The 22866-nt window shown below is 42.6% G+C and overlaps 1 protein-coding gene across 1 annotated transcript in view; it reads right to left on the bottom strand.

The window, feature by feature from the left end:
• Window positions 1–22264, bottom strand: part of LOC109885628 (rho GTPase-activating protein 42) — a 76609-nt gene extending 54345 nt beyond the window's left edge. The window contains exons 1-11 of the mRNA XM_031791463.1: window positions 22238–22264; window positions 21505–21687; window positions 20338–20448; window positions 20008–20112; window positions 15603–15732; window positions 14424–14524; window positions 13255–13364; window positions 9701–9779; window positions 6714–6753; window positions 5300–5362; window positions 2469–2543 (exon numbers count right to left, since the gene is read on the bottom strand). Of these exons, the coding sequence (XP_031647323.1) occupies window positions 2469–2543; window positions 5300–5362; window positions 6714–6753; window positions 9701–9779; window positions 13255–13364; window positions 14424–14524; window positions 15603–15732; window positions 20008–20112; window positions 20338–20448; window positions 21505–21687; window positions 22238–22264 (1024 nt within the window). The remainder of the gene's footprint in view (window positions 1–2468; window positions 2544–5299; window positions 5363–6713; window positions 6754–9700; window positions 9780–13254; window positions 13365–14423; window positions 14525–15602; window positions 15733–20007; window positions 20113–20337; window positions 20449–21504; window positions 21688–22237) is intronic.
• Window positions 22265–22866: the final 602 nt, after the last annotated feature.

Here is a 22866-nt window from a genome sequence, read left to right as displayed (position 1 = left end):
CTCACTAGACTATATATACACACTATATACACACCCACTAGACTATATACACACTCACTAGAATATATATACACTATATACACACCCACTAGACTATATATACACACTCACTAGACTATATATACACACTATATACACACCCACTAGACTATATATACACACTCACTAGACTATATATACACACTATATACACACCCACTAGACTATATATACACACTCACTAGACTATATATAGACACTATATACACACTCACTAGACTATATATACACACTCAACTAGACTATATACACACTATATACACACTCAACTAGACTATATATACACACTATATACACACTCACTAGACTATATATACACACTATATACCATCACTAGGACTATATATACACAATATATACACATCACTAGACTATATATACACACTATATACACACCCACTAGACTATATATACACACTATATACACACCACTAGACTATATACACACTCACTAGACTATATATACACACTATATACACACTCACTAGACTATATATACACACTCGCTAGGACTATATATACACACTATATACACACTAACTAGACTATATATACCACACTATATACACACTCACTAGACTATATATACACACTATATACACACCCACTAGACTATATATACACACTCACTAGAATATATATACACTATATACACACCCACTAGACTATATATACACACTCACTAGACTATATATACACATCTATATACACCACCCACTAGACTATATATACACACTCACTAGACTATATATACACACTATATACACACCCACTAGACTATATATACACACTCACTAGACTATATATAGACACTATATACACACTCACTAGACTATATATACACACTCACTAGACTATATATACACACTATATACACACTCACTAGACTATATATACACACTATTACACACTCACTAGACTATATATACACACTATATACACACCCACTAGACTATATATACACACTCACTAGGAATATATATACACTATATACACACCCACTAGACTATATATACACACTCACTAGACTATATATACACACTATATACACACCCACTAGACTATATATACACACTCACTAGACTATATATTACACACTATATACACACCCACTAGACTATATTACACACTCACTAGACTATATATACACACTATATACACACCCACTAGACTATATATACACACTCACTAGACTATATATACACACTATATACACACCACTAGACTATATATACACACTCACTAGACTATATATACACACTATATACACACCCACTAGACTATATATACACACTCATTAGACTATAATATTACAACACTATATACACCTACTAGACTATATATACACACTATATACACACTCACTAGACTATATATACACACTCCCTAGACTATATATACACACTATATACACACTCACTAGACTATATATACACACTATATACACACTCCACTAGACTATATATACACACTATATTACACACCCACTAGACTATATATACACACTCACTAGAATATATATACACTATATACACACCCACTAGACTATATATACACACTCACTAGACTATATATACACACTATATACACACCCACTAGACTATATATACACCACTCATAGACTATATATACACCTATATACCACCCACTAGACTATATATAACCACTATCACCTCACTAGACTATATATACACACTATATACACACCCACTAGACTATATATACACACTCACTAGACTATATATACACACTATATACACACCCACTAGACTATATATACACACTCACTAGACTATATATACACACTATATACACACTCACTAGACTATATATACACACTATATACACACTCACTAGACTATATATACACACTCACTAGACTATATATACACACTATATACACACTCACTAGACTATATATACACACTATATACACACTCACTAGACTATATATACACCACTATATACACACTCACTAGACTATATATACACACTATATACACACTCACTAGACTATATATACCACACTATATACACACCCACTAGACTATATATACACACTATATACACATCCACTAGACTATATAATACACAATATATACACACTCACTAGACTATATATACACACTCACTAGACTATATATACACACTATATACACACTCACTAGACTATATATACACACTCACTAGACTATATATACACACTATATACACACTCACTAGACTGTTAATTTTTATTGTTTATTTCACTTTTGTTTATTATCTATATCACTTGCTTTGGCAACGTTAACACGTTTCCCATGACAATAAAGCCCTTCAATTGAATTGAATTGAGAGAGGGAGGGAGAGAGAGAGGGAGGGAGGAAGAGAGAGAAAGAGAGAGACAGAGAGAGAGAGTGAAAGGGAGAGAGAGAGCAGAGGCTACTTACCAAACACAGTGGTCATCAACTTCTGGACCTTAGAGTTGACCCCTCCTATTCTGTAGAGGCCCAATGTGTTGATCCCTATGAGATCACACAGACAAACCAGTGGTGGGAAGAGTCCTCAGTTGTCATACTTCAGTAAATGTAAAGATACCTTCATAGACAATGACTTCAGTAAAAGTGAAAGTCACCCAGTAAAATACGACTTGAGTAAAAGTCTAAAACTATTTGGTTTTAAATATACTTAAGTATCACAAGTAAATGGAGTTCCTAAAATATACTTAAGTAACAAAAGTATAAATCATTTCAAATTCTTTATATTTCGCAAACCAGACGGCACAATTGTCTTGTTTTTTTAAATTATTATTGAGGAATAGCCAGGGGCACACTCCAACATTCAGACATCATTTACAAATGAAGCATTTTATGTTTAGTGAGTCTGCGAGATCAGAGGCATTAGGGAAAACGGCAAAATGTAACGAGTACTTTTGGGTGTCAGGCTAAATGTTTGGAGTACTTTTGGGTGTCAGGCTAAATGTAACGAGTACTTTTGGGTGTCAGGCTAAATGTAACGAGTACTTTTGGGTGTCAGGCTAAATGTAACGAGTACTTTTGGGTGTCAGGCTAAATGTAACGAGTACTGTTGGGTGTCAGGCTAAATGTAACGAGTACTTTTGGGTGTCCGGCTAAATGTAACGGGTACTTCTGGGTGTCAGGCTAAATGTAACGAGTACTTCTGGGTGTCAGGCTAAATGTAACGAGTACTTCTGGGTGTCAGGCTAAATGTAACGAGTACTTTTGGGTGTCAGGCTAAATGTAACGAGTACTTTTGGGTGTCAGGCTAAATGTAACGAGTACTGTTGGGTGTCAGGCTAAATGTAACGAGTACTTTTGGGTGTCAGGCTAAATGTAACGAGTACTTCTGGGTGTCAGGCTAAATGTAACGAGTACTTCTGGGTGTCAGGCTAAATGTAACGAGTACTTTTGGGTGTCAGGCTAAATGTGAAGAGTACTTTGGGTGTCAGGCTAAATGTAAAGAGTACTTTTGGGTGTCCGGCTAAATGTAACGAGTACTGTTGGGTGTCAGGCTAAATGTAACGAGTACTTTTGGGTGTCAGGCTAAATGTAACGAGTACTTCTGGTGTCAGGCTAAATGTAAAGAGTACTTTTGGGTGTCCGGCTAAATGTAACGAGTACTGTTGGGTGTCAGGCTAAATGTAACGAGTACTTTTGGGTGTCAGGCTAAATGTAACGAGTACTTCTGGGTGTCAGGCTAAATGTAACGAGTACTTCTGGGTGTCAGGCTAAATGTAACGAGTACTTCTGGGTGTCAGGCTAAATGTAACGAGTACTTCTGGGTGTCAGGCTAAATGTAACGAGTACTTCTGGGTGTCAGGCTAAATGTAACGAGTACTTCTGGGTGTCAGGCTAAATGTAACGAGTACTTCTGGGTGTCAGGCTAAATGTAACGAGTACTTCTGGGTGTCAGGCTAAATGTAACGAGTACTTTTGGGTGTCAGGCTAAATGTAAAGAGTACTTTTGGGTGTCAGGCTAAATGTAAAGAGTACTTTTGGGTGTCCGGCTAAATGTAACGAGTACTGTTGGGTGTCAGGCTAAATGTAACGAGTACTTTTGGGTGTCAGGCTAAATGTAACGAGTACTTCTGGGTGTCAGGCTAAATGTAACGAGTACTTCTGGGTGTCAGGCTAAATGTAACGAGTACTTCTGGGTGTCAGCCTAAATGTAACGAGTACTTCTGGGTGTCAGGCTAAATGTAACGAGTACTTCTGGGTGTCAGGCTAAATGTAACGAGTACTTCTGGGTGTCAGGCTAAATGTAACGAGTACTTCTGGGTGTCAGGCTAAATGTAACGAGTACTTCTGGGTGTCAGGCTAAATGTAACGAGTACTTCTGGGTGTCAGGCTAAATGTAACGAGTACTTCTGGGTGTCAGGCTAAATGTAACGAGTACTTCTGGGTGTCAGGCTAAATGTAACGAGTACTTCTGGGTGTCAGGCTAAATGTAACGAGTACTTCTGGGTGTCAGGCTAAATGTAACGAGTACTTCTGGGTGTCAGGCTAAATGTAACGAGTACTTCTGGGTGTCAGGCTAAATGTAACGAGTACTTCTGGGTGTCAGGCTAAATGTAACGAGTACTTCTGGGTGTCAGGCTAAATGTAACGAGTACTTCTGGGTGTCAGGCTAAATGTAACGAGTACTTCTGGGTGTCAGGCTAAATGTAACGAGTACTTCTGGGTGTCAGGCTAAATGTAACGAGTACTTCTGGGTGTCAGGCTAAATGTAACGAGTACTTCTGGGTGTCAGGCTAAATGTAACGAGTACTTCTGGGTGTCAGGCTAAATGTAACGAGTACTTCTGGGTGTCAGGCTAAATGTAACGAGTACTTCTGGGTGTCAGGCTAAATGTATGGAGTAACAATAACATCATTTTCTTTAGTAATATGGTGAAGTAAAAGTCAATGTTGAAAAAATATAAATAGTAAAGTAATGTATAGATACCCCCCCAAAAAACTACTTAAGTAGTACTTTAAAGTATTTTTACTTAAGTACTTTACACCACTGAAACACACACACACACACACACACACACACACACACACACACACACACACACACACACACACACACACACACACACACACACACACACACACACACACACACACACACACACACACACACACACACACACACACACACATTAATGAAGAGTGGTGTTGGTTACCGTGTTTGGTCATGTAGGATTACAGTGAGTCTATTTTGACAGCTGAAGCCCAGGAGAAGGGATAAAAAAAATGGCTGCTGTGATGACTCACCTCGTACCTCCACCAAGTCAATACATTTCCTCACAAAATTAAACCCTGCCTCGTTTAGGTACGCTGTAACACAGGGAACACAAAGGAGCAGGGTTGACTGGGTTCAATACACAGAACACAAGGTTCCCACGGGGCTCTGTTGAAAAGTAGTGCACTACACAGAGGGAATAGGGGGCGATTCTGGAGAAATACTCAGAGTGGTGTGATTGCAGCTGTTCTCTCACACAGACAGTGTGTACTAATGATGATCCACACTCTTCAAATGGCTCTAACTGAGTTAATAAGTAGAAGTGGATGGCTACAGACAACAACAACAACAACAACAAGGGTTAGAATTAGATAATGCATCTGTTATTACACATATTATTCACTCTTTGTACATCTAGGTGAGTCATAACTATACTATATTGTACATGTGTTGTGTAGTATATTGACATGTGTTGTGTAGTATATTGTACATGTGTTGTGTAGTATATTGTACATGTGTTGTGTAGTATATTTGACATGTGTTGGGTAGTATATTGTACATGTGTTGTGTAGTATATTGTAGATGTGGTGTGTAGTATATTTGACATGTGTTGGGTAGTATATTGTACATGTGTTGTGTAGTATATTGTAGATGTGGTGTGTAGTATATTTGACATGTGTTGTGTAGTATATTTGACATGTGTTGGGTAGTATATTGTACATGTGTTGTGTAGTATATTGTAGATGTGGTGTGTAGTATATTTGACATGTGTTGGGTAGTATATTGTACATGTGTTGTGTAGTATATTGTAGATGTGATGTGTAGTATATTGACATGTGTTGTGTAGTATATTTGACATGTGTTGTGTAGTATATTTGACATGTGTTGGGTAGTATATTGTACATGTGTTGTGTAGTATATTTGACATGTGTTGTGTAGTATATTTGGCATGTGTTTGACATGTGTTTTGTAGTATATTGTACATGTGTTTTGTAGTATATTGTACCTGTGTTGTGTAGTATATTAACATGTGTTGTGTAGTATATTTGACATGTGTTGGGTAGTATATTGTACATGTGTTGTGTAGTATATTTAACATGTGTTGTGTAGTATATTATACCTGTGTTGTGTAGTATATTTAACATGTGTTGTGTAGTATATTTGACATGTGTTGGGTAGTATATTTGACATGTGTTGGGTAGTATATTTGACATGTGTTGTGTAGTATATTATACCTGTGTTGTGTAGTATATTTGACATGTGTTGGGTAGTATATTTGACATGTGTTGTGTAGTATATTATACCTGTGTTGTGTAGTATATTTAACATGTGTTGTGTAGTATATTTGACATGTGTTGGGTAGTATATTTGACATGTGTTGGGTAGTATATTGTACATGTGTTGTGTAGTATATTGTACATGTGTTGTGTAGTATAAAATACTTACTCTCTTCTTTCTTGCTCAGAATGGCTGGAAGATTGTAAATCTGGAGAAAATCAACAGAGAAAACCATTTTACAGGGGGACGCATCCTGAAGCAGAGTGTCAAACACTTCCTGGAGGGACATGTTTGTTTGCTATTAACCCTTTACACGGGTGGAAATTCTCCTATGTGGACAGAGCTACACTGACATGTTCCTCACAGAAGAAGTATGGAAAGCATATGCATAACCATGGTAGCAATTAAAAGGGAATAGTTTGGGGATCATGGGGAAATAATTAGACTAAAAGTGAGGACCCAACCGTTCACCTGACACAAGACTGCATCTAAATACTACGCTGTTGATTGCGTGTGCATTTTACACTTACTGTACTTTTCACCTCATTTGTTGAACTAAATCTGAAAAAACTCTGGATACATTCAGTAACATGATCAGAATATTCCTGGACAATGTGTGGTAGGTGCAACATAAGACAAAAACAAATGTCAAGGGTTTGAGAAAGAGGTCAAACTGCTGTCTCCAAGTGGCCACACACCTCTCCACGTTCCCACACACCTCTCCAAGTTCCCACACGCCTCTCCAAGTGGCCACACACCTCTCCAAGTTCCCACACACCTCTCCAAGTTCCCACACAGCTCTCCAAGTTCCCACACACCTCTCCAAGTTCCCACACGCCTCTCCAAGTTCCCACACGCCTCTCCAAGTTCCCACACGCCTCTCCAAGTTCCCACACACCTCTCCAAGTTCCCACACACCTCTCCAAGTTCCCACACACCTCTCCAAGTTCCCACACGCCTCTCCAAGTTCCCACACACCTCTCCAAGTTCCCACACACCTCTCCAAGTTCCCACACACCTCTCCAAGTTCCCACACACCTCTCCAAGTTCCCACACACCTCTCCAAGTGTGCATAGTTCAAGTAATTTCATTGCACTTTTATGACTCAAAAAAGATTATTCAACTATAAGGTGTTTTTTATTTGTTATCTCTCCTAGCTATGCCGATGAGGAACTAGATCAAGCACACTTGTTGTTGTTTTGTTTGGAACACAGCCCTGCATCCCCAACCATCACACAATTACTGTCATTATTTACGCAACCCAAAACTCTATTTTATCTATCACAATCTGGGTCAACTGGTCATTTGGCTTGCTTGTAATGACATCAAAGAGGTACTTATTGTAATCTTTAATGTTTCATCTTTCAAAATACATTGAGTCTGAGATCTTAATTTGCCCAATAACCAGGAGGTATGGAGGCATCTTACAGCCGAGCGAGGTGCTCCAGTTCAGAACGGCTGCTGTTCAAAGACCCATAAGGTCTTCCATTTAGTCACTGTATTTCAAAGCAGCTGTTTATCAGTGGCCAAATCTGCCATGTATACTTGTACGGGCGTAAAGAGCTACAACCTACACAACCAGGTAACAACAGGAGTTCAACCCGTATGTATACTTGTACGGGCGTAAAGAGCTACAACCTACACAACCAGGTAACAACAGGAGTTCAACCCGTATGTATACGTGTATGGGCGTAAAGAGCTACAACCTACACAACCAGGTAACAACAGGAGTTCAACCCGTATGTATACGTGTATGGGCGTAAAGAGCTACAACCTACACAACCAGGTAACAACAGGAGTTCAACCCGTATGTATACGTGTATGGGCGTAAAGAGCTACAACCTACACAACCAGGTAACAACAGGAGTTCAACCCGTATGTATACGTGTATGGGCGTAAAGAGCTACAACCTACACAACCAGGTAACAACGGGAGTTCCTAACTAATCAATGATGTTAGTTGATCAATCAAGTTTAAGGGAAGGGGTGAAAAACCTTAGACATACCAGGAATTGAGTTTGACACACCTGTCCAAAAGCTACAGTATAGTTATGTTTCATACAGCCAGAAGGGGGCACCAAAGACAAACATATTTTCACTGTGTCCCTGCCAGACACCAGAACCAGCTAGACTGCACTGGAGTGGGGATATAAAAGGAAAGATAGAAAGGGAGAGAGAGAAAGAGAGAGAGAGAAATAGAGGGGGGTGGGTGAAAATAAAATAGAGAGAGAAAGGAAGAGAGAACGTTCAAGAGAGAAAGAGACAGGGGGGAGAGAGTATGGAGCAAAGAGCGAGGGAGAGATGAGAAGAGAGAGGGAGAGATGAGAAGAGAGAGGGAGAGAGAAGAGAAGAGAGAGGGAGAGAAGAGAAAGGAGAGGGAGAGAAGAGAACAGAGAGGGAACGGTGTGAGGAGAGAGGGAGAGATGAGAAGAGAGGGAGAGAGAAGAGAAGAGAGAGGGAGAGAAGAGAAGAGAACAGAGAGGTGAGAAGAGAATTGAGGGAGAGAGAAGAGAAGAGAGGGAGAGGTGAGAAGAGAGAGGGAGAGAAGAGAGAGGGAGAGAGAAAAGAGAAGAAAGGGAGAGAAGAGAGAGGGAGAGAGAAAAGAGAAGAAAGGGAGAGAAGAGAGAGAGAAAGAGAAGAAAGGGAGAGGAGAGGGAGAGGTGAGAAGAGAGAGGGAGAGAAGAGAGAGGGAGAGAGAAAAGAGAAGAAAGGGAGAGAAGAGAGAGGGAGAGGTGAGAAGAGAACAGAGAGGGAGAGATGAGAAGAAAGAGGGAGAGAGAAGAGAAGAGAGTGGGAGAGGTGAGGAGAGAGGGAGAGGTGAGAAGAGAGAGGAAGACATGAGAAGAGAACAGAGAGGGAGAGATGAGAAGAGAAGAGAGGGAGAGATGACAAGAGAAGAGAGGGAGAGATGACAAGAGAGAGGGAGAGGTGAGGAGAGAGGGAGAGGTGAGAAGAGAGAGGAAGACATGAGAAGAGAACAGAGAGGGAGAGATGAGAAGAGAAGAGAGGGAGAGATGACAAGAGAAGAGAGGGAGAGATGACAAGAGAGAGGGAGAGGTGAGGAGAGAGGGAGAGGTGAGAAGAGAGAGGGAGACATGAGAAGAGAACAGAGGGAAAGGGAGAGATGAGAAGAGAATAGAGGGAGAGGTTCCTCACCGGCTCCTTGCCATCCATAGCCTCCAGCCACAGCCTTCTGTTGGACTCAGACAGAGCCTGGAGAGTCACGATGCCATGCCTGGAACAGGTTCACACACCACACAGGACACATCAGTCACATCTCAATGCCCAGGGTCCATAAGCCTTCATCCCAAATGGCACCCTATTCCCTATATATTGCACTACTTTTGACCAGGACCACTAGGCTCTCCCTCTCCCATAGGTGTCTGGTCAAAAGTTATGCATAGGGTGCCGTTTGAGTTGGACTCATAGTGATACAGTAGCAGGCCATGTTTAAACAGCAAACACCTCTATCAAATGAATTCAATGAAATGACTACTGTGCTTAAACATAGTAGTCTTCACACAGTACTGTGTCCTTCTCTAAATCATGTCAGTGTTCCCACTCCAAATGAACATAGTGCTTTGATTGGTCCTCCTTGTATGCATCCCCTGTATCTCCAGGTGGGTCTAATCTCTGAATACACACCCATTTTGGATCATTATGACAGTCAATTAAACCACTGACAGTAGAGGCTGCCTTCATGAAACAATATGCAGTTTGTGTGCATCATGCCTCTGGGCCTTGCCAATGTTTTGTGCATAATGTTTCTGTCCCGTCCCAAATGATCTGGAATGAACATACTAATAATAGGCCTACAGTATGGTTGTAGGTATTAGTATTCATGTTATAGTACTAATGTACTAGTATTAATTTACTAGTATTAATGTTATAGTATTCATGTTATAGTATGAATGTAATAGTACTAATGTTATAGTATTAATGTAATATTATCCATGTTATAGTACTAATGTAATAGTACTAATGTAATAGTACTAATGTAATAGTACTAATGTAATAGTATTAATGTAATATTATCCATGTAATAGTACTAATGTAATAGTACTAATGTAATAGTATTAATGTAATATTATCCATGTAATAGTACTAATGTTATAGTACTAATGTAATAGTACTAATGTAATAGTATTAATGTAATATTATCCATGTATTAGTACTAATGTAATAGTACTAATGTAATAGTACTAATGTAATAGTACTAATGTAATAGTATCCATGTAATAATATCCATGTAACAGTATCCAGGCAATAGTAAATAAATGTTACCATGAACTCATATATTGATGCATTCCCAACATTACCGCCCACCGGCTAGTAGTAAGAGTTAGCGCTAGCTGAAAGCCATGTAGCTAGATGCTGCAGCCGATGCTGCTGACGTGTTGGAATAGAGCGGCCTGACTGCTGTGGTGACTCAGAACACCCAGACAGCAAGTGTCATGTAATGATGATGAATGGATGAGCTGGAGATGAACATACGGTGTCCATTTTAGGACAACCTCAGTCGCAAGCCTCATGCCACACTCTGGTGTGTGAGGGCTCCTGGGTGTACTTTCCCCTAGGTTCAGATCTAGGATCAGCTTCCCCTCCCCCAATACTAACGATTAGTGGAGGAAAATAAATAAAGCTGACCGAAGATCAGCGGCAACTCCACCGTATCCCAGGGTGAGGCTTGAGGATAAGGATGTCCTCAAAAGTACACCGTACAGGAAGATGACTGGGGTCGTGGCTCCACGTTGCCCTTGTGGTTAGAACAAGCACCTTGTGGCATATCTGATCTTTCAGGTGATAAATTAGTTAGCTACCCAGCCAGTTAAACAGGAGTTAATGTCCATGCTCACCTCAGCAGCGCATCAGATTGGAGATGAAGAGAGAGAGCTGCTCTGACCAGACCTGGGTTCAAATACTCTTTTAGAAATAATTTAAAATACTTTGTGTTTTCTTAATGTTTGCCTGTATTAATTAAAACCAATGAATGTACATATGTAAAATCCCCCAAACTGTCGACCTGCTCATCTGGCATCCTAGGCAAAATAGAACAAACGCTGAAATGATTTGAAAGATTTCAAATAGTATTTGAATCCAGGTCTGATGGTTAGCTACTGCTACACCCTCTCTCTCCATTCTGAAACGCACCGACCCAGCCGAGCGAAGGCCTGAATGTGCTGATGCCATCATCTCATCAATTAAAACCACTTGATCAATGGCTTTCCTCCTTGTTCTCCAGGACTGGTTTGATCTGCATCTGAATGTTTGTCTGCCTCTTCCTGTCCTTCTTACTGTACTAGTCAAACATTTAAGGTCGTATTAAAATCAACAATGTTCCCCCCATGCATTAAGGGGCTCTGAAATCTGACAATTGTACAATTGGAATCAAGTTGACGAATGACTCCATTACTTATAGTCAGAATGATATTATTGAAATCAATAAATGATTATAGTAATTGCAGATGAGAAGAAATTATTCAAGTGGAATATTATTTTTGTGTCACGCTTTCCTTTCCCATCAAAATTGATTGTGATTGGTGAAGTCTGATTCGGTGATTGTGATTGGTGAAGTCTGATTCGGTGATTGTGATTGGTGGAATGGAAAGATAAAAAAAAACAAAAAAAACAATGTATTTTATTTTATTCAAAGTTAATTTGAAGTTGTAAAGTTTGATAGATTCAGTGAGTGAATGAATGGGCACGACTATCAGCCTTGAACACATGCAGTAACATGCTCATCGCTACAGCAACATGCTCATCGCTACAGCAACATGCTCATCGCTACAGCAACATGCTCATCGCTGCAGTAACATGCTCATCGCTACAGCAACATGCTCATCGCTACAGCAACATGCTCATCGCTGCAGTAACATGCTCATCGCTACAGCAACATGCTCATCGCTACAGCAACATGCTCATCGCTGCAGTAACATGCTCACTGCTCTGAGAGAGAGGGGAGAGTGTAGTAACAGTATAGTAACGTCACTGGTCACATACCGGACTTTACAGAACTTTAACTGAAGAGGTCGGAAAAGAGTTCCTTGACAGATGTCAGTTCTACATCGACACGAAGAAACACAGAGAGAGAAGAAGAAATGGGTACAAATAACAGAAAACTGAAACAAGAGAATTGTGCGTATAAAGACTGCTTACTAGATGGCACATTTAGTCAAACAAAAGGCTTCAGTGAAAGGACACTGAGAAGAACATGCAGGACACGAACAGACAGAGCTGAAAACATCTAAACACATCCACACACTAATAATAACAATAGCTAAAAAACGTCCAATCAGGTTTGAACAGGGAGTTAAAAACGTCCAATCAGGTTTGAACAGGGAGTTAAAAACGTCCAATCAGGTTTGAACAGGGAGTTAAAAACGTCCAATCAGGTTTGAACAGGGAGCTTAAACAGTTAATGAAAAGGGACATCCACTTGTTTTCCCAATTAAGGCGTCTGTCTTTTCAAATCCCACAAAGTTGCAATCAGTCCCAAGTGACTGCAGTGGAACCAGCACTAGTCTGATGATAACAATCATTACGATGACAACTGGGTCTGTTACTGTCATCATCATTGACTACCGTTGCCATAGTCATAGCCATTTGGCTAGAGCACAGACAGGGCAGGGACCAGCAGGCTAAATAGGAGCGGCATTTTAATATTAATGAGATGATTCATACAAATACTGATATGAATAATGATGACAGACCTCTCCACCACTTCGATGTCGAAGCAGAAACGCTTGTCGATGGAGTCGGTCTTCCTTCGGATACAGGACTTCAGCTTGAACATCTCAGATGGACTCACCACCAGACCATTCTAGAACACAACAGAGGGATTCATGATTAGACTGGTGTAGAACACAACAGAGGGATTCATGATTAGACTGGTGTAGAACACAACAGAGGGATTCATGATTAGACTGGTGTAGAACACAACAGAGGGATTCATGATTAGACTGGTGTAGAACACAACAGAAGGATTCATGATTAGACTGGTGTAGAACACAACAGAGAGATTCATGATTAGACTGGTGTAGAACACAACAGAGGGACTCGTGATTAGACTGGTGTAGAACACAACAGAGGGATTCATGATTAGACTGGTGTAGAACACAACAGAGGGATTTATGATTAGACTGGTGTAAAACACAACAGAGGGATTCATGATTAGACTGGTGTAGAACACAACAGAGGGATTCATGATTAGACTGGTGTAGAACACAACAGAGAGATTCATGATTAGACTGGTGTAGAACACAACAGAGGGACTCATGATTAGACTGGTGTAGAACACAACAGAGGGACTCATGATTAGACTGGTGTAGAACACAACAGAGGGATTCATGATTAGACTGGTGTAAAACACAACAGAGGGATTCATGATTAGACTGGTGTAGAACACAACAGAGAGATTCATGATTAGACTGGTGTAGAACACAACAGAGGGACTCATGATTAGACTGGTGTAGAACACAACAGAGGGATTCATGATTAGACTGGTGTAGAACACGACAGAGGGATTCATGATTAGACTGGTGTAGAACACAACAGAGGGACTCATGATTAGACTGGTGTAGAACACAACAGAGGGACTCATGATTAGACTGGTGTAGAACACAACAGAGGGATTCATGATTAGACTGGTGTAAAACACAACAGAGGGATTCATGATTAGACTGGTGTAGAACACAACAGAGAGATTCATGATTAGACTGGTGTAGAACACAACAGAGGGACTCATGATTAGACTGGTGTAGAACACAACAGAGGGATTCATGATTAGACTGGTGTAGAACACAACAGAGGGATTCTGGACACTAATAATATAGTGTTTATCACCACCCAGTAGATGCCTGTGTACTACAGTATACACTACCTGTTTGCCAGCTGATTTGGTTTCAAAGGTGGTCATGGTGAAGGCTTTGCTGCTTTTCTCATACGTACAGTAGTGTCGCGTCCACGTGCATCCCAGTGGCCCTGACACAGAGAGAAGGAACAACACAGCCATGATTGGTCATGAAAGAGCAACAAATACCTTTAAAAAGGCACCTATTCCCTATATAGTGCACTACTTCTGACCAGGGCCTGTAGGGCTCTGTAGTGAACTATGTAGGGAATAGGCTGTTATTTGGGACGGAAACAACAACAGCCAAGCTAAGCCATGATTGCTTCCTGAAACCACAATGTTCTGGAAAGACTTCTGAAATGAAATTCCTAATTAAGATAAAACAACATGTTGTTGTTGTTTATCATCTGAGATAAAGTTTCCAGTATTCAGGGAATTTCCTCCAGTTCAAGTTTGAGATCAAAGCTTGATGAGGAAATATAATGAGATAAAGTTGCGTTCTCAGAGTTTGGTTCTCAGAGTCAGAGTTACATTCTCAGAGTCAGAGTTTGGTTCTCAGAGTCAGAGTTATGATCCTAGAGTTACAGTTGTGTTCTCAGAGTCAGAGTTCTGTTCTCAGAGTTACATTCTCAGAGTCAGAGTTACATTCTCAGAGTCAGAGTTTGGTTCTCAGAGTCAGAGTTATGATCCTAGAGTTACAGTTGTGTTCTCAGAGTCAGAGTTACATTCTCAGAGTTAGAGGTTTAGGGGTCTGAGATTAGGAGAGAGGTTTAGGGTTCTGGGATTAGGAGTTAGAGGTTTAGGGGTCTGGGATTAGGAGTTAGAGGTTTAGGGTCTGGGATTAGGAGTTAGAGGTTTAGGGGTCTGGGATTAGGAGTTAGAGGTTTAGGGGTCTGAGATTAGGAGTTAGAGGTTTAGGGGTCTGGGATTAGGAGTTAGAGGTTTAGGGGTCTGGGATTAGGAGTTAGAGGTTTAGGGGTCTGGGATTAGGAGTTAGAGGTTTAGGGGTCTGGGATTAGGAGTTAGAGGTTTAGGGGTCTGGGATTAGGAGTTAGAGGTTTAGGGGTCTGAGATTAGGAGTTAGAGGTTTAGGGGTCTGGGATTAGGAGTTAGAGGTTTAGGGGTCTGGGATTAGGAGAGAAGTTTAGGGTTCTGGGAATAGGAGAGAGGTTTAGGGGTCTGGGATTAGGAGTTAGAGGTTAGACTCACGTTTCTCCTGGACGTAGAGGAACCCCTCCATGGTCCACTGCCCTGGAGGTTTGTAGTCCTGATCAGCTGATCTGATTCTCTTCATCAGTTTCTCTACCTCTTGCTTCGTACTCACAAAGTTGTTCCTTGTCTGTATGCACACACACACACACACACACACACACACACACACACACACACACACACACACACACACACACACACACACACACACACACACACACACACACACACACACACACACACAGACCAAAAGATAGAGATTGGCGCAAAACCAGCTTCCATGTATCAACAAGAGAGAGCATGCATCATAACAGGCAACAGATGCAGATGCTATCATTAAAGCTGTTGTGTAGTTATTAAACACCAGTACACCATACATTATAAAAGCCCGGTGACCCACTGGGACATACTGAGGAAAAATATACATTATTAAAAGATATCAAAATATGTTGATAGACATTAAACGATACTCCATGGAGGCAGATGAAAAAAACAACAGTTGAAGATATATTTCACTGAGCAAGTCAACATGACACACTGTTGTGTGTTTCCAAAATGGGACCCTATTCCCTATAAAGCCGCATTGGTCTCTGTCCAAAAGTAGCGCACTATATGTGGAATAGGGTGCCTTTTCACATTTTCTCAAAGCCTCAGTCTCACGAGAGAACAAGATCCAGTCTGCTGTGAATTCAACCTGAACAGCAACCAGTCTGATGTGGGTTCAACCTGAACAAGATCCAGTCTGCTGTGGGTTCAATCTGAACAAGATCCAGTCTGCTGTGGGTTCAACCTGAACAACAACCAGTCTGCTGTGGGTTCAACCTGAACAACATCCAGTCTGCTGTGGGTTCAACCTGAACAACATCCAGTCTGATGTGGGTTCAACCTGAACAACATCCAGTCTGATGTGGGTTCAACCTGAACAACAACCAGTCTGCTGTGGGTTCAACCTGAACAAGATCCAGTCTGATGTGGGTTCAACCTGAACAAGATCCAGTCTGCTGTGGGTTGACCTGAACAACAACCAGTCTGATGTGGGTTCAACCTGAACAACAACCAGTCTGCTGTGGGTTCAACCTGAACAACAACCAGTCTGCTGTGGGTTCAACCTGAACAACATCCAGTCTGCTGTGGGTTCAACCTGAACAAGATCCAGTCTGCTGTGGGGTCAACCTGAACAACATCCAGTCTGCTGTGGGTTCAACCTGAACAACAACCAGTCTGTTGTGGGTTCAACCTGAACAAGAACCAGTCTGATGTGGGTTCAACCTGAACAACAACCAGTCTGCTGTGGGTTCAACCTGAACAAGGTCCAGTCTGCTGTGGGGTCAACCTGAACAACATCCAGTCTGCTGTGGGTTCAACCTGAACAACAACCAGTCTGCTGTGGGTTCAACCTGAACAAGGTCCAGTCTGCTGTGGGGTCAACCTGAACAACATCCAGTCTGCTGTGGGTTCAACCTGAACAACAACCAGTCTGTTGTGGGTTCAACCTGAACAAGAACCAGTCTGATGTGGGTTCAACCTGAACAACAACCAGTCTGCTGTGGGTTCAACCTGAACAAGAACCAGTCTGCTGTGGGTTCAACCTGAACAACAACCAGTCTGCTGTGGGTTCAACCTGAACAACAACCAGTCTGCTGTGGGTTCAACCTGAACAACATCCAGTCTGCTGTGGGTTCAACCTGAACAAGATCCAGTCTGCTGTGGGGTCAACCTGAACAACATCCAGTCTGCTGTGGGTTCAACCTGAACAACAACCAGTCTGTTGTGGGTTCAACCTGAACAAGAACCAGTCTGATGTGGGTTCAACCTGAACAACAACCAGTCTGCTGTGGGTTCAACCTGAACAAGAACCAGTCTGCTGTTGGTTCAACCTGAACAACAACCAGTCTGTTGTGGGTTCAACCTGAACAAGAACCAGTCTGCTGTGGGTTCAACCTGAACAACAACCAGTCTGCTGTGGGTTCAACCTGAACAAGAACCAGTCTGCTGTGGGTTCAACCTGAACAACAACCAGTCTGCTGTGGGTTCAACCTGAACAAGAACCAGTCTGCTGTGGGTTCAACCTGAACAACATCCAGTCTGATGTATTTGTATGTTGCATTTATTATGGATCCCCATTAGTTCCTGCCAAGGCAGCTGCTACTATTCCTGGGGTTTATTATGGATCCCCATTAGTTCCTGCCAAGGCAGCAGCTACTCTTCCTGGGGTTTATTATGGATCCCCATTAGTTCCTGCCAAGGCAGCAGCTACTCTTCCTGGGGTTTATTATGGATCCCCATTAGTTCCTGCCAAGGCAGCTGCTACTCTTCCTGTGGGTTTATTATGGATCCCCATTAGTTCCTGCCAAGGCAGCAGCCACTCTTCCTGGGGTTTATTATGGATCCTCATTAGTTCCTGCCAAGGCAGCAACTACTCTTCCTGGGGTTTATTATGGATCCTCATTAGTTCCTGCCAAGGCAGCAACTACTCTTCCTGGGATTTATTATGGATCCCCATTAGTTCCTGCCAAGGCAGCAGCTCCTCTTCCTGGGGTTTATTATGGATCCCCATTAGTTCCTGCCAAGGCAGCAGCTACTCTTAGAAACTAGGGCCTGTAGGACCTGCCTTGTTGGTAGTGTTGTTAAGAAGGCAGAGCATCACAGACTTCTCCAACGCCTGGGGTTCAGCACCCAAAGAGACACATCACTGTTTCTCCGGTCAATACATTCTAAGTACATTTTCATTTTGCTGTGGGATCTTGTGCTTTAGTGGGCCTGAGAGGGCTACACAACACCTCAGGGTGTTAAGAGTTACAAAATATGATATGAATAATGTAGATTGCAGCTGGAGCTACAGTACTGCTTTGGGCTCATACTTTAGACAACTAATTTAACTATTGTTGCCATACAAAAACTACAGCTCAGTGTTCGACACCATAGTGCCCACAAAGTTCATCACTAAGCTAAGGACTCTGGGACTAAACACCTCCCTCTGCAACTGGATCCTGGACTTCCTGACGGGCCATCCCCAGATGGTAAGGGTAGGTAAGAACTCATCTGCCACGCTGATCCTCAACACAGGGGCTTCTCAGGGGTGCGTGCGCAGTCCCCTCCTGTACTCCACATTGTCTCTGTTCCTGCACACCCTGTATATAGCCTCCACATTGACTCTGTACCAGTACCCCCTGTATACAGCCTCCACATTGACTCTGTACCGTAACACCCTGTATATAGCCTCCACATTGACTCTGTACCGTAACACCCTGTATATAGCCTCCACATTGACTCTGTACCAGTACCCCCTGTATACAGCCTCCACATTGACTCTGTACCGTAACACCCTGTATATAGCCTCCACATTGACTCTGTACCGGTACCCCCCTGTATATAGCCTCCACATTGTCTCTGTTCCTGCACACCCTGTATATAGCCTCCACATTGACTCTGTACCGGTACCCCCTGTATATAGCCTCCACATTGACTCTGTACCGGTACCCCCTGTATACAGCCTCCACATTGACTCTGTACCGGTACCCCCTGTATATAGCCTCCACACTGACTCTGTACCGGTACCCCCTGTATATAGCCTCCACATTGACTCTGTACCAGTACCCCCTGTATATAGCCTCCACATTGACTCTGTACCAGTACCCCCTGTATATAGCCTCCACATTGACTCGGTACCGGTACCCCCTGTATATAGCCTCCACATTGACTCTGTACAGGTACCCCCTGTATATAGTCTCCACATTGACTCTGTACCGGTACCCCCTGTATATAGCCTCCACATTGACTCTGTACCGGTACCCCTGTATATACGTCGCCTCGGTAGTAAAGACTATAGGTCTGATCTGGGACCAGGGCTACTTAGTGAAGACTACAGGTCTGATCTGGGACCAGGGCTACTTAGTGAAGACTACAGGTCTGATCTGGGACTAGGGCTACTTAGTAAAGACTACAGGTCTGATCTGGGACCAGGGCTACTTAGTGAAGACTACAGGTCTGATCTGGGACTAGGGCTACTTAGTAAAGACTACAGGTCTGATCTGGGACTAGGGCTACTTAGTGAAGACTACAGGTCTGATCTGGGACCAGGGCTACTTAGTGAAGACTACAGGTCTGATCTGGGACCAGGGCTACTTAGTGAAGACTACAGGTCTGATCTGGGACTAGGGCTACTTAGTGAAGACTACAGGTCTGATCTGGGACTAGGGCTACTTAGTGAAGACTACAGGTCTGATCTGGGACTAGGGCTACTTAGTAAAGACTACAGGTCTGATCTGGGACTAGGGCTACTTAGTGAAGACTACAGGTCTGATCTGGGACTAGGGCTACTTAGTAAAGAATACAGGTCTGATCTGGGACTAGGGCTACTTAGTGAAGACTACAGGTCTGATCTGGGACTAGGGCTACTTACGTTCTGCAGGTTGAACTGGAGCTGTTGTTTGTAAGGCTCAAACTCGTGAGCGAGCTCATATCCTTCGTGGTAGAACGTGAACAGACCCTGCAGGAAGGCCAGCAGCTGAGAGGGAGAGACAAGAACATGAAATGCTAACTAATGTACGGCTGTATAAACTTGAACATTTAGCGGTTGTTGACTGACTCCCAAACGGAGTACTTCACTCTGAGCTGGATACTAAAACTAAAACTACTACTACTACTACTACTACTACTACTACTACTACTACTACTACTACAACAAAAGGAGTACTTCACTCCGAGCTGGATACTAAAACCTTTACTTTACCGGTTCCACAAACTCAAACTTCTTCTTCTCTTGGACCTCCTGAATCTTGAAGACATACTCCAGGGAAGCATCATAGAACACCTGCCTCTCCTTGTCAATCTGTGTGTCTGCCTGCAGGTTAACAAACAACAGGTTAACTTTAGGACAAAAGGAAAGGCAGTGTGTGTGTGGGGGGGGGGTCTGCCTGCAGGTTAACAACAACAGGTTAACGTTAGGACAAAGGGAAAGGCAGTGTGTATGTGTATGTGTGTGTGTGTTTGTGTGTGTGGGTGTGCGTGTAATTGTGTGTGTGTATAACTGTGTGTGTGCATATGCATGTGCGTGTGTGACTGTGTGTGTGCATGGGCACGTACATGTCTGTGTGTGTGTGAATGCATGTCTGTGTTGCGTCTGTGTACTGTGGAGACTATTTGAGAAAGGGTTAATGGTTACACCATCCGGGTTTAGAGAGTACTCATCCGTGTGTTTGTCTGTGAAGGTACTGGGTAACCAGCAGGATAAACAGTGTTGTCATTGACATTGTGCAGTTGACCTTAGAAAAGCTGCGTTTCCTATATAGTGCACTACATTTAACTAGGGGCGTTTGGACACAGACATCCATTCATCACAAAGGCCTGTCCAGGTGCTTGTAGCACATATAACATGTGCTCATAGTTAGCAATGTGATGTCTCGTAACAAGGACATACCTCTTGTTTTGTCTCGTAACTGGGACATATCTCTTGTTTTGTCTCGTAACTGGGACATAACTCTTGTTTTGTCTCGTAACAAGGACATACCTCTTGTTTTGTCTCGTAACTGGGACATATCTCTTGTTTTGTCTCGTAACTGGGACATATCTCTTGTTTTGTCTCGTAACTGGGACATATCTCTTGTTTTGTCTCGTAACTGGGACATATCTCTTGTTTTGTCTCGTAACTGGGACATACCTCTTGTTTTGTCTCGTAACTGGGACATATCTCTTGTTTTGTCTCGTAACTGGGACATATCTCTTGTTTTGTCTCGTAACTGGGACATATCTCTTGTTTTGTCTCGTAACTGGGACATACCTCTTGTTTTGTCTCGTAACTGGGACATATCTCTTGTTTTGTCTCGTAACTGGGACATATCTCTTGTTTTGTCTCGTAACAAGGACATACCTCTTGTTTTGTCTAGTAACTGGGACATACCTCTTGTAAGAACGGCTCTTTCTTCCTGGAGGACAAGGCCAGATGCTTCTCTAGAACGGTGTAGTATTTCTCTGTCTCCTTGTCAAACTTCTTCTTCCCTTCCTGAGAAAGACAACAGATCAACACATGGTAGCAACTCCTCAATACATGGTAGCAACTCCTCAACACATGGTAGCAACTCCTCTACACATGGTAGCAACTCCTCAACACATGGTAGCAACTCCTCAACACATGGTAGCAACTCCTCAACACATGGTAGCAACTCCTCAACACATGGTAGCAACTCCTCAACACATGGTAGCAACTCCTCAACACATGGTAGCAACTCCTCAACACATGGTAGCAACTCCTCAACACATGGTAGCAACTCCTCAACACATGGTAGCAACTCCTCAACACATGGTAGCAGCTCCTCAACACATGGTAGCAGCTCCTCAACACATGGTAGCAACTCCTCAACACATGGTAGCAACTCCTCAACACATGGTAGTAACTCCTCAACACATGGTAGCAACTCCTCAACACACGGTGCAACGTCATATAACAGTCTCTTGACAAACATTACTGGAGCTATGTCCCAATTATCTGTCCTCCTTCTCCAAGTTTGTCCTTGTTTACTTGCATTCGCTGATTTGAAAGGAAATGACTGGTATAATACATATGGTGGAAACTCCCTCTAGCCCAGGGATGGGCAACTTTACAAAGAAATCTGTACTTATCATGTGGGGCCCACAGTGGCTCGCGGGTCTGCTACCCACATCCATACCACACACATGCAGTCAGAGCTGGCCCTAGCCTTTTGATGGCCCTAAGCAGTCAGAGCTGGCTCTAGCCTTTTGATGGCCCTATACAGTCAGAGCTGGCCCTAGCCTTTTGATGGCCCTATACAGTCAGAGCTGGCCATATACAGTCAGAGCTGGCCCTAGCCTTTTGATGGCCCTATACAGTCAGAGCTGGCCCTAGCCTTTTGATGGCCCTAAGCAGTCAGAGCTGGCTCTAGCCTTTTGATGGCCCTATACAGTCAGAGCTGGCCCTAGCCTTTTGATGGCCCTAAGCAGTCAGAGCTGGCCCTAGCCTTTTGAAGGCCCTAAGCAGTTAGAGCTGGCCCTAGCCTTTTGAAGGCCCTATACAGTCAGAGCTGGCCCTAGCCTTTTGAAGGCCCTATACAGTCAGAGCTGGCCCTAGCCTTTTGAAGGCCCTAGCCTTTTGAAGGCCCTAAGCAGTCAGAGCTGGCCCTAGCCTTTTGAAGGCCCTCAGCTACACCCACCTCTGGAGCAAAACATTTCAGCAGAACCCGTCTTGACAGCAGAGAAAAACAAATCTTGCAATATTGCCATGGGGCCGAGAGGAAATGTTTTCAGT

Source organism: Oncorhynchus kisutch, linkage group LG15 (assembly GCF_002021735.2).
Source record: "Oncorhynchus kisutch isolate 150728-3 linkage group LG15, Okis_V2, whole genome shotgun sequence".
Classification (NCBI taxonomy): Eukaryota; Metazoa; Chordata; class Actinopteri; order Salmoniformes; family Salmonidae; genus Oncorhynchus; species Oncorhynchus kisutch.
This window is presented reverse-complemented; position numbering and strand designations above follow the sequence as displayed.